This window comes from Podarcis cretensis (genome assembly GCF_951804945.1).
Source record: "Podarcis cretensis genome assembly, chromosome: 15".
Classification (NCBI taxonomy): domain Eukaryota; kingdom Metazoa; phylum Chordata; class Lepidosauria; order Squamata; family Lacertidae; genus Podarcis; species Podarcis cretensis.
Window position 1 is genome coordinate 1,123,834 of NC_137185.1, and position 20,010 is coordinate 1,143,843.

Consider the following 20,010-nt stretch of genomic DNA (forward strand, 5'->3'; position numbering starts at 1 on the left):
CCCCCTCTTGCTTGGCCTGGGCCTCTGGAGCCGCAGGCCGCCAGCCACACCCAAAGGATAGGAAAATCTGTGTGTGTGTGTGTGTGTGTGTGCACGAGAGGGCAGAGGGTGGGATTTTTCCTGCTCCCTCTGCCCAACATTTCCCACGTTGCTAAGAGACCAGTATCTTTGTTTGCATAGCTGGGTGAACACTCCTCATTTAGAGAACCGAGTGCTGATTCTGAGCACAATTTTGGAGGGCTCGTAAGACAAAAAAGCCCTGCGTGCGCGAAACACCCGGCCGCACGGCTTGCAGGGCGTGTGTGTACAAAATCTAGGGAGTGCCTTTGCTTTGGGAGATGGGAGGGAGGAAGAGAGGGGAGGAGGGGATATCCCAGGTCACATTCTGCCCCCCTACCCATGTTCCCTGGGATTTGGCCCAATGGAAATGCTGAGTGGGCGGGGCGCTGTCTTTTAGATGGACAGGCTGCCTCCCAACTTCCCACTTGAGCTTCAGCCTCCTTGAGACGAGGGAAAGCAAAGAAGGGAGGGAGTGGAAAAGAATGCTAAAATCGGGATTTAGTCTCTCCCAAACCCTATCAAATTTATTATTATTATTTATTAAAATAGTTTGCTCTCCATATACCACCCAGGGCAGCATACGGCAAAAAGGTACAAATTCTCAATTATGACCCAGCAGACAAAATCCTTGAAACGTCGATGAGGATTTCTAGCAGTGGAAAGTGCCTCCCTGAGTGCCCAAACATTTGCCCTGTGGGCCCTGGGCAAGGCTCTTTGGGGGCGTCCTTCCCCAGCTGGGGCACCACAGCCAAGCAGCCCCTCGCGGCCGCATCACGGGAATCAGATGCTGCCACAGCCTTTCCCTGGCCAGATGGGATCCGACCCGATATCAGTCTCAGTCCCTGTTTTAACCAGCTTTTACACTCGTTTTAAATTTTGTTTTAATGGCAATGCATACTGGGTTTATGGTAGATATTTTGGAAATAAAGGAGGGAGGTGCCTGGAGAAAGAGCCTCAGCAGAAGCTCTTTAAGGCACAGGCAGGTGAAGAGAGAAGACGTAGAAGCAAAACTCTGGCACAGGTGCCCTCTTGGCAGGCCTCCTTCCCCCACCCCCTGCAGGCCCTGGGAGCGCCGGGTGGTGGCGCTGGCCGGGTGGTGACGACTGTGGCCCTTTGCTTCTCTCCTCCTCCTCAGCTACGCCATTGCAGACAATGCCTACCGCTCTCTGCGCACGGAGAGGAAGGACCAGTGCATCCTCATCTCGGGGGAAAGCGGGGCTGGCAAGACGGAAGCCACCAAGAAGGTGCTGCAGTACTATGCTGTCACCTGCCCAGCCAGCGAGCAGGTGGAGACCATCAAGGACCGGCTCCTGCAGTCCAACCCAGTCCTGGAGGTAAGAGCACCAGGCCCAGTTCAGAAGGTGCCGGCTGCTCCTTTTCCTATGTGGCTTTTGGGCCTGGAAGAGAGGTGGACACAGCACAGCCGCTCCTCCCCAGTGGACCTGCCCCATCTTTGTGGCCTGGTTTGCCCTGCTGGGTGCCAACAACCAAGGGAGCCCATATGCCAGCCCCTGGCCCAGGATGCCTGTGTGGAGGCAGGAGAGGCCCTGCAGTGGTCAGCACTTGAGTCCAAGTCGAGGCCAGCTAGGGACCAGGCTAGAAAGTCAAGCCAGGCAAGGCCTGCAGTCCGAGGGGTTGGGCCTGAGCCAGAGTCCTTTCCCCACGTCTGGAGATCAGTTGTTGTCCTCTTCTTCCTCTACAGGCGTTTGGAAATGCCAAGACCCTTCGCAATGACAACTCCAGCCGCTTTGGGAAATACATGGATGTCCAGTTTGATTATAAGGTGAGTCCGTAGGAGGGCAAACCGAGTTAGCCTCCTGGTCCGTCCTGCTCTCCCCGCCTCGCCTGGTGACGTTGGCGGCTGAAACTGGACCCTTCTGCATTGCAATGCGCACACTGGGCCACTGAAAACCCCCATCTTCTGAGCTGTGGAGTAGGGGGAGCCCCTCTCTCTGTCCTCATGTGGAGCCAGGTTTCCCCCAGCCCCCAAAGCTTTTCATCATGTCCCCTGTGGAAAATGCACGTGAGCTCTTCTGAGCTCTTTGGAGAGGAAAGACCGGCCCGGTTACTGAGATGAGGAGGAGGAGGACAGAGCTCCAGTGCAGGGCGCTCCAAGGCGGCTCTGCATGCAGGGCTGACCCCTGGTGGACGGTCTGCCGGTGCTTGGTGGGGAAACCCTGAGAGCTCTGGCAGCAGCCTTCTTGCTTGGCTGTGGACTCCCTCTGCCCCTCTGCAAAGGGGTCCTGAGCAGCTGGCTCCCTTTCTGCCCTCGCCAGCCACAGCTGCTGCCTTCTTTGCCTTAGGGGGCTCCCATTGGGGGCCACATCCTGAACTACCTCCTTGAGAAGTCACGGGTGGTGCACCAGAACCACGGCGAGAGGAACTTCCACATCTTCTACCAGCTGCTGGAAGGGGGCGAGGAGGACCTGCTGCGGAGGCTGGGCCTGGAGAAGAGCCCCCACCAGTACCAGTACCTGGTGAAGGTAAAGCGCTGCACACACCCCCCCCCCCCAGCAGAAGCTTTTCTGTGGCCTGCAGTGGGGATGAGTGGTAGCTGAGGACGGCCTGCCTGCCTGCTTCCTGTCCATTTTGGGGGCAGCCAATGCATCCCCCCACTCTTCTGCTGAGGGTCTCCTCCCCACGTTCCCCATCTCTCTTGCCAGGGCCAGTGTGCAAAAGTCAGCTCCATCAACGACAAGAGCGACTGGAAGGGCGTGCGCAGGGCCCTGTCCGTCATTAACTTCAGCGACAACGAAGTGGAGGTAAAGAGGCCCCTTTTGCTCCTGCGGCTGCTGCTGCTGCTGCCTCCCTGTGTTTGGGAGGGAGGGAGGGGGCTGGTCCTGCGTCCCCTTCTGTGGTGTTCTTCTGCTAGTGACCCTCCCTGGCCCTCCCCTCTTCCCTTCCCAGGACCTCCTGAGCATTGTGGCCAGTGTCCTGCACTTGGGCAACGTGCAGTTTGCTGCCGACGAAGAGGGCAGCGCACAAGTGACCACAGAGAACCAGATCAAGTACCTGGCCAGGGTGAGTAGCAGAGCTGGCAGGGAGGGGGCAGTGGGCGCAGGGTGTGGAGAGGAGCGAAAGGCCCCCAGGTACCTTCGGAAATGGGCCTGAGCTGCATCACTTGGAGGCTGTTTTTTAGGGGGGACGTGTGTGTCATAAAGTCTAGAGAAAGGGTTATATTCTAGAAGGGATCAAAGAAAGGAATGAATCTGAAAGATGGCCAAGTAACATTGGGGGACTCAACGTCCAGTGAATACGAAGGCAGGCCACAGCTCTTGGAGTCAGAAGACGGAATGCTAGAGGAAATGACTTTGGAGTACTTGAAAAGTATGAATAAGGCCTTCAGTATATATTGGGGGTGAGGATTAGTCACAGCTGCTGGAAGAGAAGAGGCCAAACCACCCCCAGACTTCCATTCTCTTCTAAAGTGAGGAGAAATAATGACACCCTTTCTCTGATGCTAAGCAGAGGTGGGGCAGGTGGCACCTTCTCTTCTCTCCTGGCTGCACTGCACCCATCCCTCCTCCTCCACTTTGGGTCTCTGCCGTCCTCCTCCTCTCAGGGCTGAGAAGGAGCCTCTTCCTCCGCCCTCTGGCTGTGGCTCTTCAGCCGTGGCTCTCCTTTTTCTGCCTTGCAGCTCCTGGGGGTTGAAGGGTCTTCGCTTCGAGAGGCTCTGACCCACAAGAAGATCATTGCCAAGGGGGAAGAGGTAAGAGGGTTGGCCGGCTGACTGCTGCGGAGGGTGGGGGGAGGCGGCCAGGCCAACCCAGGGGTGTTTCCTGGTGATGGTCACTGTGGCCATATCCATGGGAGGTGGTTTGGGTTACCTGCTTGCCCTCCCTCCCGAGTCCGCTGGCCGGAGAGAGGCTGACGGCAGCTCCTTCCTTGCAGCTGGTCAGCCCCCTCAACCTGGAGCAGGCGGCTTACGCACGGGACGCCCTCGCCAAAGCCATCTACGGGCGCACCTTCTCGTGGCTCGTGGGCAAGATCAACAAGTCCCTCGCCTACAAGGTCAGCAGCCTGTTCTCCCCATGACGGCCGCTGGGTTCTGGGCGGCACCCTCCGTGGAGGAGGCCTGGCTTCGGAAAAGGGGGCCGCAAGGAGCAGGCCTCCTTCTGCACGGGTGGCTTTGCTGGGACAGGAGCAAAGTCCCCGTTTTCCAGGCAGGCAGGGCAGGGGGCAAGGGGAGGGTGCCGTCCCCAGGGGGGGTCTCACTCCCCTGTGTCTTTTGGCAGGAGACGGAGCGCCTGGGCTGGAGAAGCAGCGCCTCCGTCCTGGGGCTGCTCGACATTTACGGCTTCGAGGTTTTCCAGCACAACAGGTGGGTTTTCCTGACTCCTGCCCAGGTGGAGGAAGAGGAGGGGCTGCCTGTCTTCCAAGGGGCTGCCTGGCACAGGCCTGGCCTCAGGCTGCTCTCCACCAGGGTTTGTCTCTGACCTTGTGCTGTGCCCCTGAAACTCGGCATCCCTGGTTGCTGCAGGCCAGCATGGCCATGAGAAGACCCAGCACCAGCAGGGAGGTGGGTCTCACTCTGCCACCCATGACTGTGCCCCCCCCTTCAGTGAAAGTGGTTGCTTGTAGGGGGAGGGGGGTCAGAGTCTCTGCTGGGGCCAAGCGCTCTTTTCTGCCTTCCCTCCTTTGCAGCTTTGAGCAGTTTTGCATCAATTACTGCAATGAAAAGTTGCAGCAGCTCTTCATCGAGCTCACGCTGAAATCGGAGCAGGAGGAATACGAGGCTGAGGGAATTGCGGTAAGAGCAGGCAGTGGTGATGGGGGGGCTCCTCTGCTCTCCCAGCGAGGGAGGGGCTGCCATTTACATCTGAGGAGGCCGACTTACTTAGTCCAGCTGAAAATAGAGTCAGCCCTTTGGCCAGCTGGCCTCTGCTGAGCCCTTGCCCTTTGGATTACTGGCCACGTTTCTGTTGAATGAGAGGTGCCTAAGAACGTGGCAGCCATCACTTCTCCTTTGAAGGGCAAGGAGTTGAGGCCTTAGTGCCTGACTCTTGGCAATGAGGGGTTTCCCCTTGTGCCCCCTAAGGCCAAAGGGGGGGATCCCAGCCGGCTGGTGCCTCCAGCTGCTCCCCCATGCTCCTCTCCTCCTGAACGGGGCCTATTTCACTCAGACTCTCTCGCTTCCTTTTTGCAGTGGGAACCTGTCCAGTACTTCAACAACAAGATCATCTGTGACTTAGTGGAAGAGAAATTCAAAGGCATCATTTCAGTCTTGGTAAGTCCTCAAGGACGTTTTGAAGAAAAGGGTGTGAGAAGATGGTGGGCAGAGGGCCTTCTCGGTAGTGGCTCCCTCCCTGTGGAACACCCTCCCTTCAGATGTTAAGGAAATAAAAACGATCTGACTTTTAGAAGACATCTGAAGGGAAGTTTTTAACGTTTGATGTTTTAGTATGTTTTTATATATGCTGTGAGCTGCCCAGGGTGGCTGGGGAAACCTAGCCAGATGGTTGAGGTATAAATAAAAATATTATTATTATTATTATTGCTGTTGGTGGTGGGGGGTGGAATAGCATTTCTGTCCCGTCCTTCCCCAAAGGTCCCAGGGCTGCAAAAAGGCAAGATTTTAATTGGTGGAAACAATTTACGGTCGAAGGAATAGGGAAGGCTCTGAAAACATACATTGTCTGTCTGCAGCTTAACAAGAGAGGCACCTCTGTTGGGAGGGAGCCCCACAGCACAGGAAATGCCCTCCTGGGCCCCCACCCCCACTGCTCTGCTCCCCCCTTTGGGCCCATTAGCCAAGTTGGTCAGCGGGCAGCCTCCTGGGGACACCTGCCAGCCCCCGCCCGATCCTCTGGAGGCTTCCATCTGCTCTGAAAGGCTCCAGGGATGGTCGTGGGGGGGGGGGAGGAGGGTGGTGTTGCCTGCTAGACCCCCAAGCCCTTCCATTTCCTCCCTGCAGGATGAGGAGTGCCTGCGGCCTGGAGACGCCACCGACACGACCTTCCTGGTGAAACTGGAGGAGACAATAAAGAACCACCCCCACTTCCTCACGTGAGTCACCTTGGGGGCAGAGGAGCCTCTCCATCTTCAGCCCAGGACTGGAGGCTCCACTTTGGTCTCTGCACCTTCTTTGAGAACAGAAGCAGCCAATCTGCTCCTGCTACAGGGACCCAATCCCCTCCAGCCCAGCCTTGTCCCCTGAGCCACTGGTTCTGGCTCCCTCCCTCCCATCTTCTGCCCATTTATGGGGTTTCCCTCTCCACAGACACAAGCTGGCAGATGCCAAGACCCGGAAGTCCTTGGGCCGAGAGGAGTTCCGCCTGCAGCACTACGCAGGGGACGTCACCTACAACGTGGCAGGTAGATGGCAGTTGTCTCCAGGCAGCAGTGCTGGGCAGCGGGGGGCGTCTGTGCCTGTGCCCCCCTTCCCATACAGACGCTGTTTCAGGAGCAAACCCTCTCTTCAGCTCCACCTGGCAGGGTCTTTTATGCTACTGGTTTTGTGCTTCCTTCCCCAGGTTTCCTGGACAAGAACAACGACCTCCTTTTCAGGAACCTCAAAGAGGTGAGTCCCGGCTGGAAGTGGGCCTGTGCCCTGGGCAGGAAGGTGCCTGTCCGTGCAAAGGGCTCCTGGGGCTAAGCCAGGCCCACTTTGCCCCAGTGTGACTCCCTCTCACTGCCCCCACAGGCCATGTGCAACTCGGAGAACCCCATTGTCAACCAGTGCTTTGACCGGGCGGAGCTGACGGACAAGAAGAGGCCAGAGACAGTAAGAGCCCAAAGAGGGTGGGAGGGTGGTGGGTGGTGGCTCTGCTGCAAGGCCAGGTGGCCGTGATCCTTTCCTCTGCTCCATGTTGGGATTCAGAACTTACTGGGTTAATTGTGTTCTGAGTTGTGCCTCCCATTCTGACGTTTTAGAAGGAGGGAGGAGCTCTACTTGTTGTTCTCTCTGTGTCTCTGAGAGAGACGGACGCCATGAATGCTAGCAGTCCAGGAGAATTTGGGAAATGCTGAGCTGTAAATATTTGCTGCAATAAAGAACTGATGAATTTGGACATACACAGTGCTTGGTGTGTTTGGATCTGAAGCAGACTGCAATAGTTTTGATCCGCTGTGTTTTTACTCTGCAAGGCGAAACCGGACAGAAGAAGGTCTGCGCGGCTTGGCTGGGAAGCGTGCCGGACCACTGGGGCTAATTGGGGCCATAAAGTAATTAGCCAGCCAGTACCAATAAAGATCTTATCAGATTTCGTCACAGGTTATGGGGGACCTAATTACCGCTAATAAAACTGTTGCTGAGAGTCTGCCGGTGAGCTTTGAAGTTTTGAAGTCAGCTTTGAAGAGCTGGGAGGACGCTAGACGGAGCGGAGGTCTGCGTTCTGTGTTTTGCCTGCTGCAGAGAGGCAAGAGTTGCTGAGGCAGAGAGCTGAGAAAGCAGCTGAGAAATCGGGTGCCGGAGAGCTGACTGGTGATACGTGAGTACAGCTGGGGCCCCGGGAAAGAGGAGAGAATGGCGGACAGCCAGGTCCTTGAGGACGTTCCGCTTGAAAAGCTCACTTTAAGAAGTTGGGCAACCTGGTCCAGAAGAGTAAGGGGTTGGTTTCTGGTTACTGGGCTTTGGGATGTAAGCCAGAAAGAGCCACTTCCCCTGACAGACATTACAGGCTTTGAGGCTGCGTTGCCTGAAGAAAGCCAGCAGAGAATGCAAAGAGAGCTTGCTATGCTAAAGGCATGCGTACATGCATCATTCTTGCCCAGTTTGGAGGGCGTAAAGTCAGCAAGGGCTGCCTGGGAGGTGCTGAGAAGTTTGTGTGAAACTTCAGCAGGATGCCAGGGCCCTGGAGGAGTCACGAAGAGCCTAGAAATGGCTGTAGCCCCAGTCCCTGAGGTGCAAGTCGGGGGGGCTGAGAATTCCAAAGGCAAGTTTCAAAAGTTTTCCACTGTGAGTGCTGAAGTGAAACGCAGTTTCAGCGAGGGCAGGGCTGGCACAGAGTGCTCTTCCGGAAGAAGGGGGGCCAGGCCAGCTGAAAGGAGCCCTGGGCAGTATTTTTCCACTGGGGATTGTCGTCGTCAGCCAAAGTCTGGAAGGCTGAGGCGAGCTAGACGCTTCAAGGTCGGCCACCTGGACAAAGTGAAGATAAGGCCTAAAGAGTCGCGTGGGAACGCAGAGGCCAGGCCGGTCTCCAAGGCAACGGAGGAGGCTACTTCTACGGAAGCTGCCAAGGTCCTGAGCAAGGGGGAGTTGGTTGCCAAGACAACCAGACAGAACTGCTGCAGAAGCCCAGAGAGAGGGGGCAGCGATACATTTGTTGCCAGTATGGCGTTGTTTGAGAACAGCTCTGAGAGACACACTGATTTTCGCTTTCTAATCGACTCAGCAGCGAACTGCAACCTGATCCCAGAGACCCCTGCAGTCGAGATGTGGAATTGCAAGGCAATTCCGGCTGGGAAAACTGTTCAGTTTGCAAGTGGGGAAAAGAAAAATGTGAATAACATTGCAAATGTATTGTTTTCTGTTTTGCAGGAGCAGATGGAAGTTTGCATTGTGCCAGGAGTGCAACACTGTATTTTATCTGTGCCTTATTTGTTGAAAAAGGGGTTTAAGGTTTGCTTTGAACACGATGTTTGTACAATATCCAAAGGAGGGAAGCAACTGGTCAGCGTTGCAAAGGGACAGAATGATCTCTTCATTCTTAAAACGTCTCTGGAGGGTGAGGGGAAGGTTGAGAAAGCACAAGCCCTGCGTGCTACAGTTCCCACTCATGTTTCATGTTCTTGTGCGTGGCATAAGAAGACAGCACATGCTTGTCTTGAAGAACTACAGGTGCTACCTGAGGTTTCCAAAGGCTGTAGAATTGAGGAATGTGCAAGAGTCCTAGATTGTCAGGCTTGCAGACAGGCAAAGGTAAGAGGGTGCAGTTACCCCAGGGTGGAGAGGGTAACCACAAAACCTTTTGATCTTGTGCACATAGATCTGTTGGGTCCCATGAAGGAACCAAGTTTGGGAGGGGCCAGGTTTCTGCTGACACTGCAGGATGATTTTTCGCAGAACACCTGGACACATGGTCTCAAATCCAAGGAAGATGCAGCACAGCTGATTAGTCGTTGGATTGAGGAGGTGGAACTAAGGTTCTCCACCAGAGTCAGGGAAATTGCTAGTGACAGAGGTTCACAGTTTACTGGGTCTGCTTTGCAGAAGTTCTTTCACAAGAAAGGGATAAGTCACACAGTGACTTCTCCTCAACAGAGGGGGGTGGCAGAGCTAAGAAGTGAGGCTCTGGTTAAGGCTGCACAGGTGATGCTGTCAGATTCTGGGTTACCTTCAAGGTTTTGGATGGAGGCAGTTAAATATGTGAGCTTCACCTGGAATCGGTCCTACAATTCAGTGGTAGGAGACACACCGTTTTTCATGCTTCACGGGAGGAAGCCTCAGGTACACTTCCTCCGTGCGTTCGGATCAACGGCCTCGCTGCCGGTGCCTGAAGCTTTGCGAGGGCCAGGTGAACCCAAGTTCCAGAAAATGATCTTCTGTGGGTATGAGCCAACGGCTCGTGCATGGAGGTTTGTGTACCCGTCAGGTGATCAGAGTAAGCTGCTGATCAGTAAACACGCTGAGTTCTGTAAGCAGGAGGAAAGGTCAAAGACCCCTGCCAGACGCGATATTCTTTCAGAATGTCTTTCTGATTCAGAGCAGGAAGGTTCTGATGAGGAGGAAGGAGAGCCAGGGGCTGAGTCTGCTGATGACGATCAGCTCACTGACCAAAGTCAGGAGCAGGATGGGGCATCTCCGCAAGTTGTAAAAAGGGAGCCCAAGAGTGAGCCTAGTTCTCCTGTGAGGGTAATGCAGAGGGTTCGAAGACGCGTTAAGTCAGAGGGGGAATCCCAGGATGCAAAGGACACACCTGCTGACCACAGTGAGTCAGAGGAAGTGCCTGAGTTTGTGCCCAGGCGGTCCAGTCGCACAACGAAGGGAATTCCACCTGAAAGGTATCAGGCCACAGGTGCGTGGGTAAGTTTCGCACAGTGCGAATCTGAGAGTTGTGAGGATGTTCCACAGATGCCTGACAGGAACGCCAGGAGAGGGCGCAAGGCATTGGGGAAGGGATTGATCTCACAGAGGTCTGCAAAGGTACATCCACAGGTCTTGTCAGAATGCTCGGCAAGAGGGGGTGTTGGGATTCAGAACTTACTGGGTTAATTGTGTTCTGAGTTGTGCCTCCCATTCTGACGTTTTAGAAGGAGGGAGGAGCTCTACTTGTTGTTCTCTCTGTGTCTCTGAGAGAGACGGACGCCATGAATGCTAGCAGTCCAGGAGAATTTGGGAAATGCTGAGCTGTAAATATTTGCTGCAATAAAGAACTGATGAATTTGGACATACACAGTGCTTGGTGTGTTTGGATCTGAAGCAGACTGCAATAGTTTTGATCCGCTGTGTTTTTACTCTGCAAGGCGAAACCGGACAGAAGAAGGTCTGCGCGGCTTGGCTGGGAAGCGTGCCGGACCACTGGGGCTAATTGGGGCCATAAAGTAATTAGCCAGCCAGTGCCAATAAAGATCTTATCAGATTTCGTCACACTCCATTCCTCTCTTCTCCTCCCTTGCAGGCAGTGACACAGTTCAAGAACAGCCTTGCGAAGCTCATGGAAATCCTGATGTCCAAGGACCCCTCCTACATCCGCTGCATCAAGCCCAACGACGCCAAGCAGGCGGGTGGGTCTGAGCAGAGGGCGGGGAGTGCTGGTGTGGGGGTCCTGGGGGGATTCTGAGCCTTGGCTGGATTCCCCTCTTTCCAGGTTTCTCATCCCTGACGTTTCTCAAAAACTCCCAACTTACAAGTTCTGGCTGCCGCCTAGGCCTCCTCTGATGCTGCCTGGCTTGCACTGCCCTGTTCTTGAAGGGGGGGGGCACTGTCTGCTGTGGAAGAATAGATCCATAGGCACCAAGAGGGCAAGCCAGGCGCTGGGCAGGGCGTTGGCCCGGCTGCCCTTTTTTACTTGTCACTCTCCTTCCTTCTGATCATTTTCTAGGCCGTTTTGATGAAGTTTTGATCCGGCATCAGGTGAAGTACTTGGGCCTGATGGAGAACCTGAGAGTGCGTCGGGCTGGCTTTGCTTATCGGCGAAAATACGAAGTCTTCCTCCAGAGGTAGGTGTGCGTGCAAAGCCTGTGCAGGAACATTACAGTGCAGGAATGGATTTGGAGGGAGCAGGTGTCTCCTGGGGGCGAAATGAAGAGTGGTTGCTCTGCCTGCAATGTTGCGCCAAGGGAGGGGGGGTGTTGTGGCTGCTTGCTGGGCTGTGGCAGCTCCAGCCCCCTCAGAGGAGAAGGGCAGCAAGATCCTCATACAGCTTCTGGGGGCTTTGGGGCTCTGCCTGGCGCTCCCTTGGTCATGTGACCAGGCTACCATCCCTTCCATGGCCAGGTACAAGTCTCTGTGTCCTGAAACGTGGCCCACCTGGGACGGGAGGCCCCACGACGGCGTGGCTGTGCTTGTGAAACACCTTGGCTACAAGCAGGAGGAGTTCAAGATGGGCAGGTAGGCGGCTGAGTCTTGGGGTGCTGCCCCAGATGGGGGTGGGGGATAAACGTTCTCTCTCTCTTATGGATAATTTCCTTTCCAGGACAAAAATATTTATTCGTTTCCCCAAGACTCTCTTTGCGACAGAAGACAGCCTGGAGATCCGGAAACAGAGTCTGGGTGAGTTTGTCCATCGGGGAGTCTGGGGGCAGGGAATGCCTGGGGCCCTCCGGGGGTCAAGAAAGGTGGGCCCTGGGCCCCAGCAACCTTTGAGGCCACCGGGGGGGGGGGCATCTCTGTGCTCAATGTGCCTCTTCCCTCCCTGGCTTCAGCCACAAAGCTCCAGGCCGGCTGGAGAGGCTACTACCGGCGGAAGAAGTTTCGGCAGATGAAGCTGTCAGGTAAGAAGCAGCGACGGCTCTTTGCTTCTCCTCTAGGGACAGACCCTCCCTCCCCGTCCATCGCAGGAGCAGTCATGCTCAAGGTGGCACCAGTTAAGCAGCAGGGCTGGCGCTCCAAGCAGCCCCTGAGGCCAGCAGGGGGGTGGGCAGGGCAAGGGCCTCCCTCCCAGGGGCGTTTCTGGGCCCTGTGCTCTGCTTGCTCCAGCAGCCATTTGCAGGTGGGGCAGGCAGTGGGGGCTGCTTCTGCGCCTTTCCTCAGGGCAGCTCTTGCCACAAGAGGCAGGCAGGCAGCTGCCAGGGAGGGACAGGGTGGCACACCCACTGCTTTGCCGCCCATGACTGGCCTGTGTTGAAGAGTCCATGCCTAGCACCATTGGCTTCTGCATCTGGGAGCGGGGATTCACCGCTTCTGCCAGGGAGCGGGGATTCACCTCATTCACCTCATTCACCTCAGGAAGCCCAGATACCTACCTTGCGGGTCCAGCAAAGGCCGGCCAGCAACATTTCAGGAGGGAAGGTTGGGAATCGCAAAATGCCCAGAGAGCGAGAGAGAGAGAGTGTTGGGTAGCCTCCTGCATCTCTGGCAAGGACCCCCCTGGCCACCTCCTGAGGCAGCCTCTTCTCCCACTGAAGAGCCCTTGCTCTTGGGGAGTTTGTCTGCCCTCCCTTTGGCCAGAACCAGCCAAACCCTTGCAGGTGGTGCCCTCTGGAGCAGTGGAGAAGAAGTGGCTGCCTCTGTGCCAGGCTCCCAGGCTGCCCTTCTCCAGGCTCCTTCCACAATTCCTGCCCCCTCACCGGCACTGTCCTGTGCCCCTGACCCCTTGTCTCCCCCTCTTTGCTCTCTCCAGCCATCACTATCCAGTCCTGGTGGCGAGGGACACTGGGGCGGCGCAAGGCAGCCAAGAAGAAGCGGGCCGTGGAGACCGTCCGGCGGTGCGTCTGGGCTCCCTCTTTCCTTCCCTGGGCCAGGGGGCGGGCACACCCTGCCCCTTGCAGGGCTTGTGAGGGGGGGTGGGGGCTGTGGGGGGGGGTTAGTGCCACTCTGCTCTCCTAAGAGGCCTTTCCCTGGGGCAAGTGAGGTTCTGGCAAGTGAGGTTCTGGTCTCCCTACAGGTTCATCAAGGGGTTTATTTACCGGAATTACGCTCGCTGCCCCGAGAACGAATACTTCCTTGACTACATCCGCTATTCCTTCCTGATGAACTTGAAGCGGAACCTGCCCCGGAACGTTCTGGACAAGTCCTGGCCGGTGCCTCCGCCCTCCCTGAGAGAGGTAGCACTCCAGGGGCAGTGGGGTGGGGTGGGGTGGGTGAGAGCCCTGCCTCGCCCAAGGAGCTCCTCCTCCTGCTGCTGTCCCGGGCCTGGATCCAAGCAGGGCCTGCATGTCCCACGTCCTGAAGCTTCGGCCTTTGTCCATCAGCAGTTGTGGGTGACAGCAGAAGAGTGTCTAGGCCACTGTCTCCTGGCTGAATGAGATGCTCTGCTTTTGAATGAACGAACCCGGATCATTGTGATAGTGCTTCCCCCTCCTTGCAGTCCGTGGAGATTTTCAAATATTAAGCAGTTTATAAATGTTGTTGTTGTTGTTGTTGTTAACGTTCCAAAGGGAGTCAGCAAAACAGACTCTGCAACCCAGTCTGGGAATTGTGGGACATTTGGCAGGGAGAGAAGAGGGAAGATTCTTGACGCCTTTGCCCTGGTGCCAGACACCGCTCCTCCCTCCTCTCTCTCCCTCCCTCAGATGTGATGTACAAGGAGCTGGAGGCCCCACAAGCTGCCCCACAAGTGCCAGGCCCATCTCCTCGAGAGGCAGGCAAAAGCATGAAGCGTGGAGAAAGCTCCTGCTCTGAACTCAAAATATCTAGCTCAGGAGGAGAAGGAAAAGATGGTCCTCTTGGCAGGGAGCTTTTGTCTTAAGTTTGAAGTTGTGCCATTGCCACCACCTCCTATTCAGGCCGCAAGGCTGCCCTGAACCCTGTGCAAATGTCCAGAGGGGGCCCTCCCAGCTTGGGGCCAGTTAAATCTGTGAGCTGGTGTCTGCGTGGGTGCTGAGAGCTTAAAAGCTGCCCAAATGCAGCTCGTATGGTGTGCTGAGGAGCAGCCCAGGGGTGTCTTTGCCCTGCTGCTGCCCCTTGTGGTCTCCCTTTCCATCTGGCAGCTGCCTTTGCTCCTTGTCCTTCAGGCATCTCAGCTGCTGAGAGACCTCTGCATGCAGAACATGGTGTGGAGTTACTGCAAGAGAATCAGCCCCGAGTGGAAGCTGCAGGTGGGTAGCGCTGGGGCTGCCTCCTTCCCTGCCTGTCCCACCCCAAGGAGAATGGCTCTCTGTGAGCAGCTTCCAAGTGGCTCCTCCTTTCCCTGGGGAGCGCTGTGACTCCGCCTGTCTCTTCCACAGCTGGAGCAGAAAGTGGTGGCCAGTGAGATCTTCAAGGGGAAGAAGGACAACTATCCTCAGAGTGTCCCTCGCCTCTTCCTTAACACCCGCCTTGGTGAGTGGGGCTTCTCAGGCTGGCCAGGGGTGGGGCTGCCGTCTCCAGCTAGCTGCTTCCAACTGCCCCCCTTCTTTCCTTTTTGCGGCAGGTAGCGAAGAGATTAATGCCAAAATCCTTCAAGTGCTGGGAAATGAGACGCTCAAGGTAAGTGAGCCATGGAGGCTCTTTGGCTGCGGCTCAGGGGCTCTGAAGGAAGGGCGCAAGGAGGCCGAACCGGCCCAGAAGGGCTGGCCGGGATGGAAGCTTCTGCTCTTCCCTGCTGCCCCCCGTAGCCTCTTGTCTGGAGGCTGCTTCAGGCACTGTGGAAATTTGCTGTTGGGATTCTTGCTGCTCCTTTCAGTATGCCGTTCCCGTGACCAAGTACGACCGCAAAGGCTACAAGGCCCGAGCCCGGCAGCTGCTGCTCACCCAGAATGCAATTCTGCTGGTTGAAGAGGCCAAGGTCAAGCAGCGGATTGACTACGGCAACCTGTCAGGTGCGGAGATGGCGACCAACAAGCGCTTGGCTGGCCTGCGGGGGGGGGGGGGAGAAGCTGCTTTTGGAGCAAGCGTTGCCTGGTCCCCGTTGTCGGGAGCTGTTGTTTCTGACACATGCATGCTCAGAGAAATTTGTTGTCCTCTGAGATTTAAGATGCACTTTCCAGAACGTGGCTGGCTGCTGGCATTGTGGGGCCTGTTTGTGGGCCTCTCTCCCCTGCCCAAGTCCCTGACAGAGCTTCCTAGCTTGGAGCTCTGTAGGTGGCAAGAGGGGCCTGTTCTGCCTAGAGGGCTGGAGCTGCCAGTGTTGCCATGGAAGAGAAAGGTGGCCGTGCCTGGAGTGAGCCCACTTTGCCAAGCAAAATGGCCCTTTCTTGTCTCAACAGGAATCTCCGTCAGCAGCTTGAGTGACAGCCTCTTCGTTCTCCACGTGGTCCGGGAGGATAACAAGCAGAAGGTAGCTTCTCTGCTCTATTAGCTGTGGATTTGGGAGGGGAGGAAATTTGGGCGAGGGAACAGGCACATGCTGGATTTGGTGTTTGGTGGCTCAGTCCAGTGATGAGCAGTCAGATTCCCAACAGATTGGTACCTTGTGGGAATTCGAAAATCTCTCTGAAAGATATTTGGTTTGTTTTCCAGGGCGACGTGGTGCTACAGAGTGATTTTGTGATTGAGACTCTGACCAAAATTGCAATCTGTGCCAACAAAGTAAACAGTGTGAATATCAACCAGGGCAGGTGAGCTTGCCATACTTTTATTTTAAAATGTGTGCCTGTCTGATGTGGGTCATAGGAGCTACCGCCCTCCTGCTTCTCTTAAGAGTAAAGGCCTCCAGGCCTGCTCCTGCTTTATCAAGGGAAGGGGCAGTCTATAGATCAAGCAGCTTTGCCAGAAGAATGTCTTGTGTATTTTGCGCTGCTGTGGAAAGCCAGTGCCACATCAGGCCACTGGGCAATGCAGACAAAAAGCCCCAATATCAAATCCGAGCTCTTCTCCAAGCTCACAAGAGGCCAGTCTCTCAGCCTCTCAGATTGTTCCTCTGCAGACAGCCATGGCCTGAATTGAAAGGATGTTAGGACTGCAAAAAGAATGTACGAGAAGCATGTTGAAGATTGAGTCACTGTACTTAAGAGACAGTGCTAGTGACAAGCCTTGTTTGTTGGGTTTGGTTTTAATCCTGCCTTTTATTGTCAAATTGGGACGCAGGTGGTGCTGTGGGTTAAAGCCTCAGCGCCTAGGGCTTGCCGATCGAAAGGTCGGCGGTTCGAATCCCTGCGGCGGGGTGCGCTCCCGCTGCTCGGTCCCAGCGCCTGCCAACCTAGCAGTTTGAAAGCACCTCCGGGTGCAAGTAGATAAATAGGGACCGCTTACCAGCGGGAAGGTAAACGGCGTTTCCGTGTGCGGCTCTGGCTCTGGCTCTGGCCAGAGCAGCGATGTCACGCTGGCCACGTGACCCGGAAGTGTCTCCGGACAGCGCTGGCCCCTGGCCTCTTAAGTGAGATGGGCGCACAACCCCAGAGTCTGTCAAGACTGGCCCGTACGGGCAGGGGTACCTTTACCTTTACCTTTTTATTGTCAAATTATACCAATTTCCATCTATTAATCCCACCCCTGGGTATGTGTATTCTCTACAGCATAAAGTTCACTGTTGGGCAAGGCAAAGAGGGCATCATTGATTTCACATCGGGATCCGAACTGCTGGTCGCCAAAGCCAAGAACGGCCATCTTGCGGTTGTAAGTAGCATTGGGCTGGCCAAGCTCAGAGTGGCTCCACCCTCCTGCCCACCCCCAGGGGTCACTCCATGCGGCTCCTAAGTCAGGCTCTGTGAGGTGCTATGATGGCAGCTCTCCCTCTCCCCTGTGACCCTGCAGGTGCCATAGGCTGGGCACAAAAGCCTTTATGCAGCTGTTCATGCTGCATCAGGAGCCTCTCATCCCTCTTGGCAAAGCCCTGCCTCAGTTCCTGCTCAGTGCTGACCAGGCTCCTTGCCAGCTCACCTTGTTCAGTTCTGAGCAGGAATAGCTGCTTTGGGCTAGCTGTTGCTCTCCCTCCTTCCACAGCTGACCTTTGTCTTCTTCTCAGGTGGCTCCTCGTCTGAATTCTCGATGACAAAAACTGCCCTTCCGCAAGGGACCTCTTCGTCGGACGACATTCTGTAATCCTGGCTGGACACTTTCCCTGCCAACCTTTTTGGGGGTGGGGGCTGCTTTGCAGACCTTCTTTCTAGCTACCAAAGACCTGCAGATCCAAAGAATTATCCTCTAATTATGTCCTTTGGTTTCCATCGTACCAGGCAGGAACCTTTTGTCACAGCAGTGGTGGCTGCTCTGTCCCCTGGGCATCCGACAGCTGTGTGCCACATCAAGGCCAGACCCAGAACAGCAGCAGCAGCAGCAGTGAGAGAACCTGTAGAGCTGCCGGCCAACTAAACGAAATGCCAAATTTTATACTAAAAATATTTTATGAAGATGTTTTCTCCTAGATTTTTTGATGCTTTCTATGAAAATGTAAAAGCCATAATACATGTGTGCAATTCTGTTAGTATGCCCTAGCTCATTGTATGGGATGTTTGCACTTTGAAAACTATTTTCTTATTTTTAATTGGAAGAGCTGTGATAGCAATCTAGAATTAATGCCCGTCTGCCTTGCCCTGACCTTCTCATTTCCTGTTCAGTCTTGTGGCATCTTGCATCAAAAATGTGGGCTGCTTTTGCTGCAAGGGAGGACTAGCATGCTTGCACCTCTATCCATTTGTGCTGGGAGGGGCTTCGGGTCCTTCGGGGCTATTTGCCTGGAATAGCCGTCTGCCCCAGGCCTTACTGCAGCCAGCTTAGTTGGGACAGTTGGCAATGATGGCTTCCTTCCCCCACATGCTACCTCTGGGGTTTCTCCCCCTGCAAGTTACTGCCCTCCCCGCTATGAACTTTCATCCCATCTACCCCCAGCCTTTGCAGGGTATTTTATCATGAAGTGACAAGCATGGAAACAGAAGCAGAGCTTTTTAAATGCCTTTTCAAATAAAGTGCAGTTTTAAGAATGCAAAGGTGCTTAATTTAGGCTCTAGTGTTTGGCTGCTCCAGTGGGAACCCCTGGGTTTTGGAAGCAAAAGTATTGTTTTTTTACCACCATTAAGACACTAAACCAACCTTTTGGTTTTGGTAAGCTTTTTGTGAAACAGTTCCATCTGGTGTCCAAATATCGTTTTAAATCTGAATGTTCAAATTAGGTGAAAAGCCCTATTCATTGAGTCAGAATTCTTTTCATTTCTTAATTGCCATGTGGAGGCATGATTTGTCTTTTACAGGACCCACAAAAGTTTGAGCACTTCTTTAATCCCATAAAACAAAAAAGGAGGAGCTATGATATCTTTTGAAGGTAGTTACAAGTCATCAGTAACAGCAGCTGCAGTGCTTTCAAGGACAATTACTCAAGATAAAGGAAAAACTTCTTTAGTGTAAAAATGTGAATACGAGTCACTTTTGTGGTTGGACTGGACAAGCTTAAAGGCACTATTTGATTTTGCATTACTGATGGGCAAGATGTAGAACTTGGTGTGCTTGTATCCTTAGCATCCTGCTGCTGCTGCTGACCTTCAGAAGCCCAATTAGATTTTCTTTTCCGACGGAATAAATGTTGCACCAGGCCTGGAATGCTGTCCATGCTATAGTGTATATAAGATTTAATGCACTATTGCTATATAAATGCCAAATAAATTTTTACTAAAATCAGATTTTTATTTGCATTACAAACTAGCTTTAAAGTGCACTTGGACATTGTCCATGAATGACAGGGGGCAGACTGTGGCTTTAGCTATGGAGATCTCTTAGCCTGGGTCAGATGTAAAAGCTGCAGGAGGAGGTGCGCATTTGGCCTAGCCTAGAAATTACAGCTCAGTGGAAGCTACTCAATCACAGCACTGTCAGTTTAAAAGGAGCTGAAATCCAGAGAAGCCACTGGTAGGCAGACTGGGCTCTTAGCCCAAGGGTGGGGGCTGGGATGGATGTGCAGATGCACATCCAGGAGACCATTTTCCTACCCAGCCTCATCTAATAAAGGAAAGGACCCTCACAACCCCTCAGATTGTTCCTCCTTCAGAGTTTGATGATCTTCCTCATCATTGCAGTTTGGGGCTGGGCTGCACTTTGTCCACCTAGCCCAAAGCTGCAGCATCCCCCCCCCCCCGCAAAACCACCATCACCTTGGCTTTGTGGGCCAGAAGCCCACCACCCCTGAAACAGACACTATGCCAAATACTCCAGATGGAGAATTACTCTCACCTTACATAAGGCAGCATCCTGTGTGGCTTTAATTTGCCTGGAAAACCCTTTATTTTGTAAAATATATATACCAGTACACAATACAAGTTCAGAGGGTAGTTGAAGGTAGAAGAGGAGGAATTGGGGTGAGTTTCACAGACAACCCATTTTGGGATGGACAGTGGTGGCAACTCAAATCTTCCCATTAGTGTGCTCAATTCTTGCTTTCAACTGATAACCAAAAAGTGGCAATGGTCTTTTCTGGTTTGAGTTTTTGAAAACTGGTCTCATGAAGCAGAATTACCTGTGAAGAAACTAGAACCTCCCAATTCCAACCTCTTCCTAGGGAATAGTTGATGGGGACCCCAAAGATGCAGCAGCAGCCAGCAGCTGGGCACTGCCAGACTCCTACATCACCATTTGGTGTTTTCCTTCCTTGTATCAAAAATTCATGTAACAGATTGGTTGCTGCCCAGCACTGAGGGAAGTGGCAGACCGCTACGTGACGGTGCCTGCAATGGGAGCCAGGGATGGGGTGGATGTTGAGCAGAAAATTTCTTGCCCTTCACTGCTCCTGGAGCTTGACGTGCCAGCCTCTCCCTCTATAGAGTCCAATAAGCAAGCAGCCTCAGAATGAGGCCTAATGGCAAACTACTGCAATCCCCCTTGCTGTGCATCCTTGGTAGAAACCGTCTGCTGTCACCTGTTCAGTCAGAAAGGGGAGGGCACAAGTATTATGGGTGTGTGACCTGTTTCTCATCAGAGCTGTAGTACAGTTGGTGCTGCAAAGCGGCTTCCCTCATCTTGCACCCACTAAAGTATAAATAGCTAAAAAGTATGAAGAGTCCATG

General features: G+C 54.2%; 1 protein-coding gene across 3 annotated transcripts in view; it reads left to right on the forward strand.

The window, feature by feature from the left end:
* Positions 1 to 18,633, forward strand: part of MYO1C (myosin IC) — a 41,844-nt gene extending 23,211 nt beyond the window's left edge. For all 3 annotated transcript variants that reach the window (XM_079955450.1, XM_079955452.1, XM_079955451.1), the window contains exons 4-32: positions 1,196 to 1,394; positions 1,763 to 1,843; positions 2,364 to 2,543; positions 2,724 to 2,822; positions 2,968 to 3,081; positions 3,698 to 3,769; positions 3,952 to 4,071; positions 4,296 to 4,381; positions 4,705 to 4,810; positions 5,207 to 5,287; positions 5,975 to 6,066; positions 6,281 to 6,375; positions 6,534 to 6,580; positions 6,704 to 6,784; positions 10,620 to 10,725; positions 11,043 to 11,160; positions 11,438 to 11,551; positions 11,637 to 11,713; positions 11,866 to 11,934; positions 12,783 to 12,867; positions 13,047 to 13,206; positions 14,116 to 14,199; positions 14,329 to 14,422; positions 14,514 to 14,569; positions 14,766 to 14,901; positions 15,289 to 15,359; positions 15,542 to 15,639; positions 16,537 to 16,636; positions 16,986 to 18,633. In XM_079955450.1, coding sequence (XP_079811576.1) covers positions 1,196 to 1,394; positions 1,763 to 1,843; positions 2,364 to 2,543; positions 2,724 to 2,822; positions 2,968 to 3,081; positions 3,698 to 3,769; positions 3,952 to 4,071; positions 4,296 to 4,381; positions 4,705 to 4,810; positions 5,207 to 5,287; positions 5,975 to 6,066; positions 6,281 to 6,375; positions 6,534 to 6,580; positions 6,704 to 6,784; positions 10,620 to 10,725; positions 11,043 to 11,160; positions 11,438 to 11,551; positions 11,637 to 11,713; positions 11,866 to 11,934; positions 12,783 to 12,867; positions 13,047 to 13,206; positions 14,116 to 14,199; positions 14,329 to 14,422; positions 14,514 to 14,569; positions 14,766 to 14,901; positions 15,289 to 15,359; positions 15,542 to 15,639; positions 16,537 to 16,636; positions 16,986 to 17,012 — 2,848 coding nt within the window. In that variant the 3' untranslated portion in view covers positions 17,013 to 18,633. The remainder of the gene's footprint in view (positions 1 to 1,195; positions 1,395 to 1,762; positions 1,844 to 2,363; positions 2,544 to 2,723; positions 2,823 to 2,967; positions 3,082 to 3,697; positions 3,770 to 3,951; positions 4,072 to 4,295; positions 4,382 to 4,704; positions 4,811 to 5,206; positions 5,288 to 5,974; positions 6,067 to 6,280; positions 6,376 to 6,533; positions 6,581 to 6,703; positions 6,785 to 10,619; positions 10,726 to 11,042; positions 11,161 to 11,437; positions 11,552 to 11,636; positions 11,714 to 11,865; positions 11,935 to 12,782; positions 12,868 to 13,046; positions 13,207 to 14,115; positions 14,200 to 14,328; positions 14,423 to 14,513; positions 14,570 to 14,765; positions 14,902 to 15,288; positions 15,360 to 15,541; positions 15,640 to 16,536; positions 16,637 to 16,985) is intronic.
* The last annotated feature ends 1,377 nt before the right edge of the window (positions 18,634 to 20,010 follow it).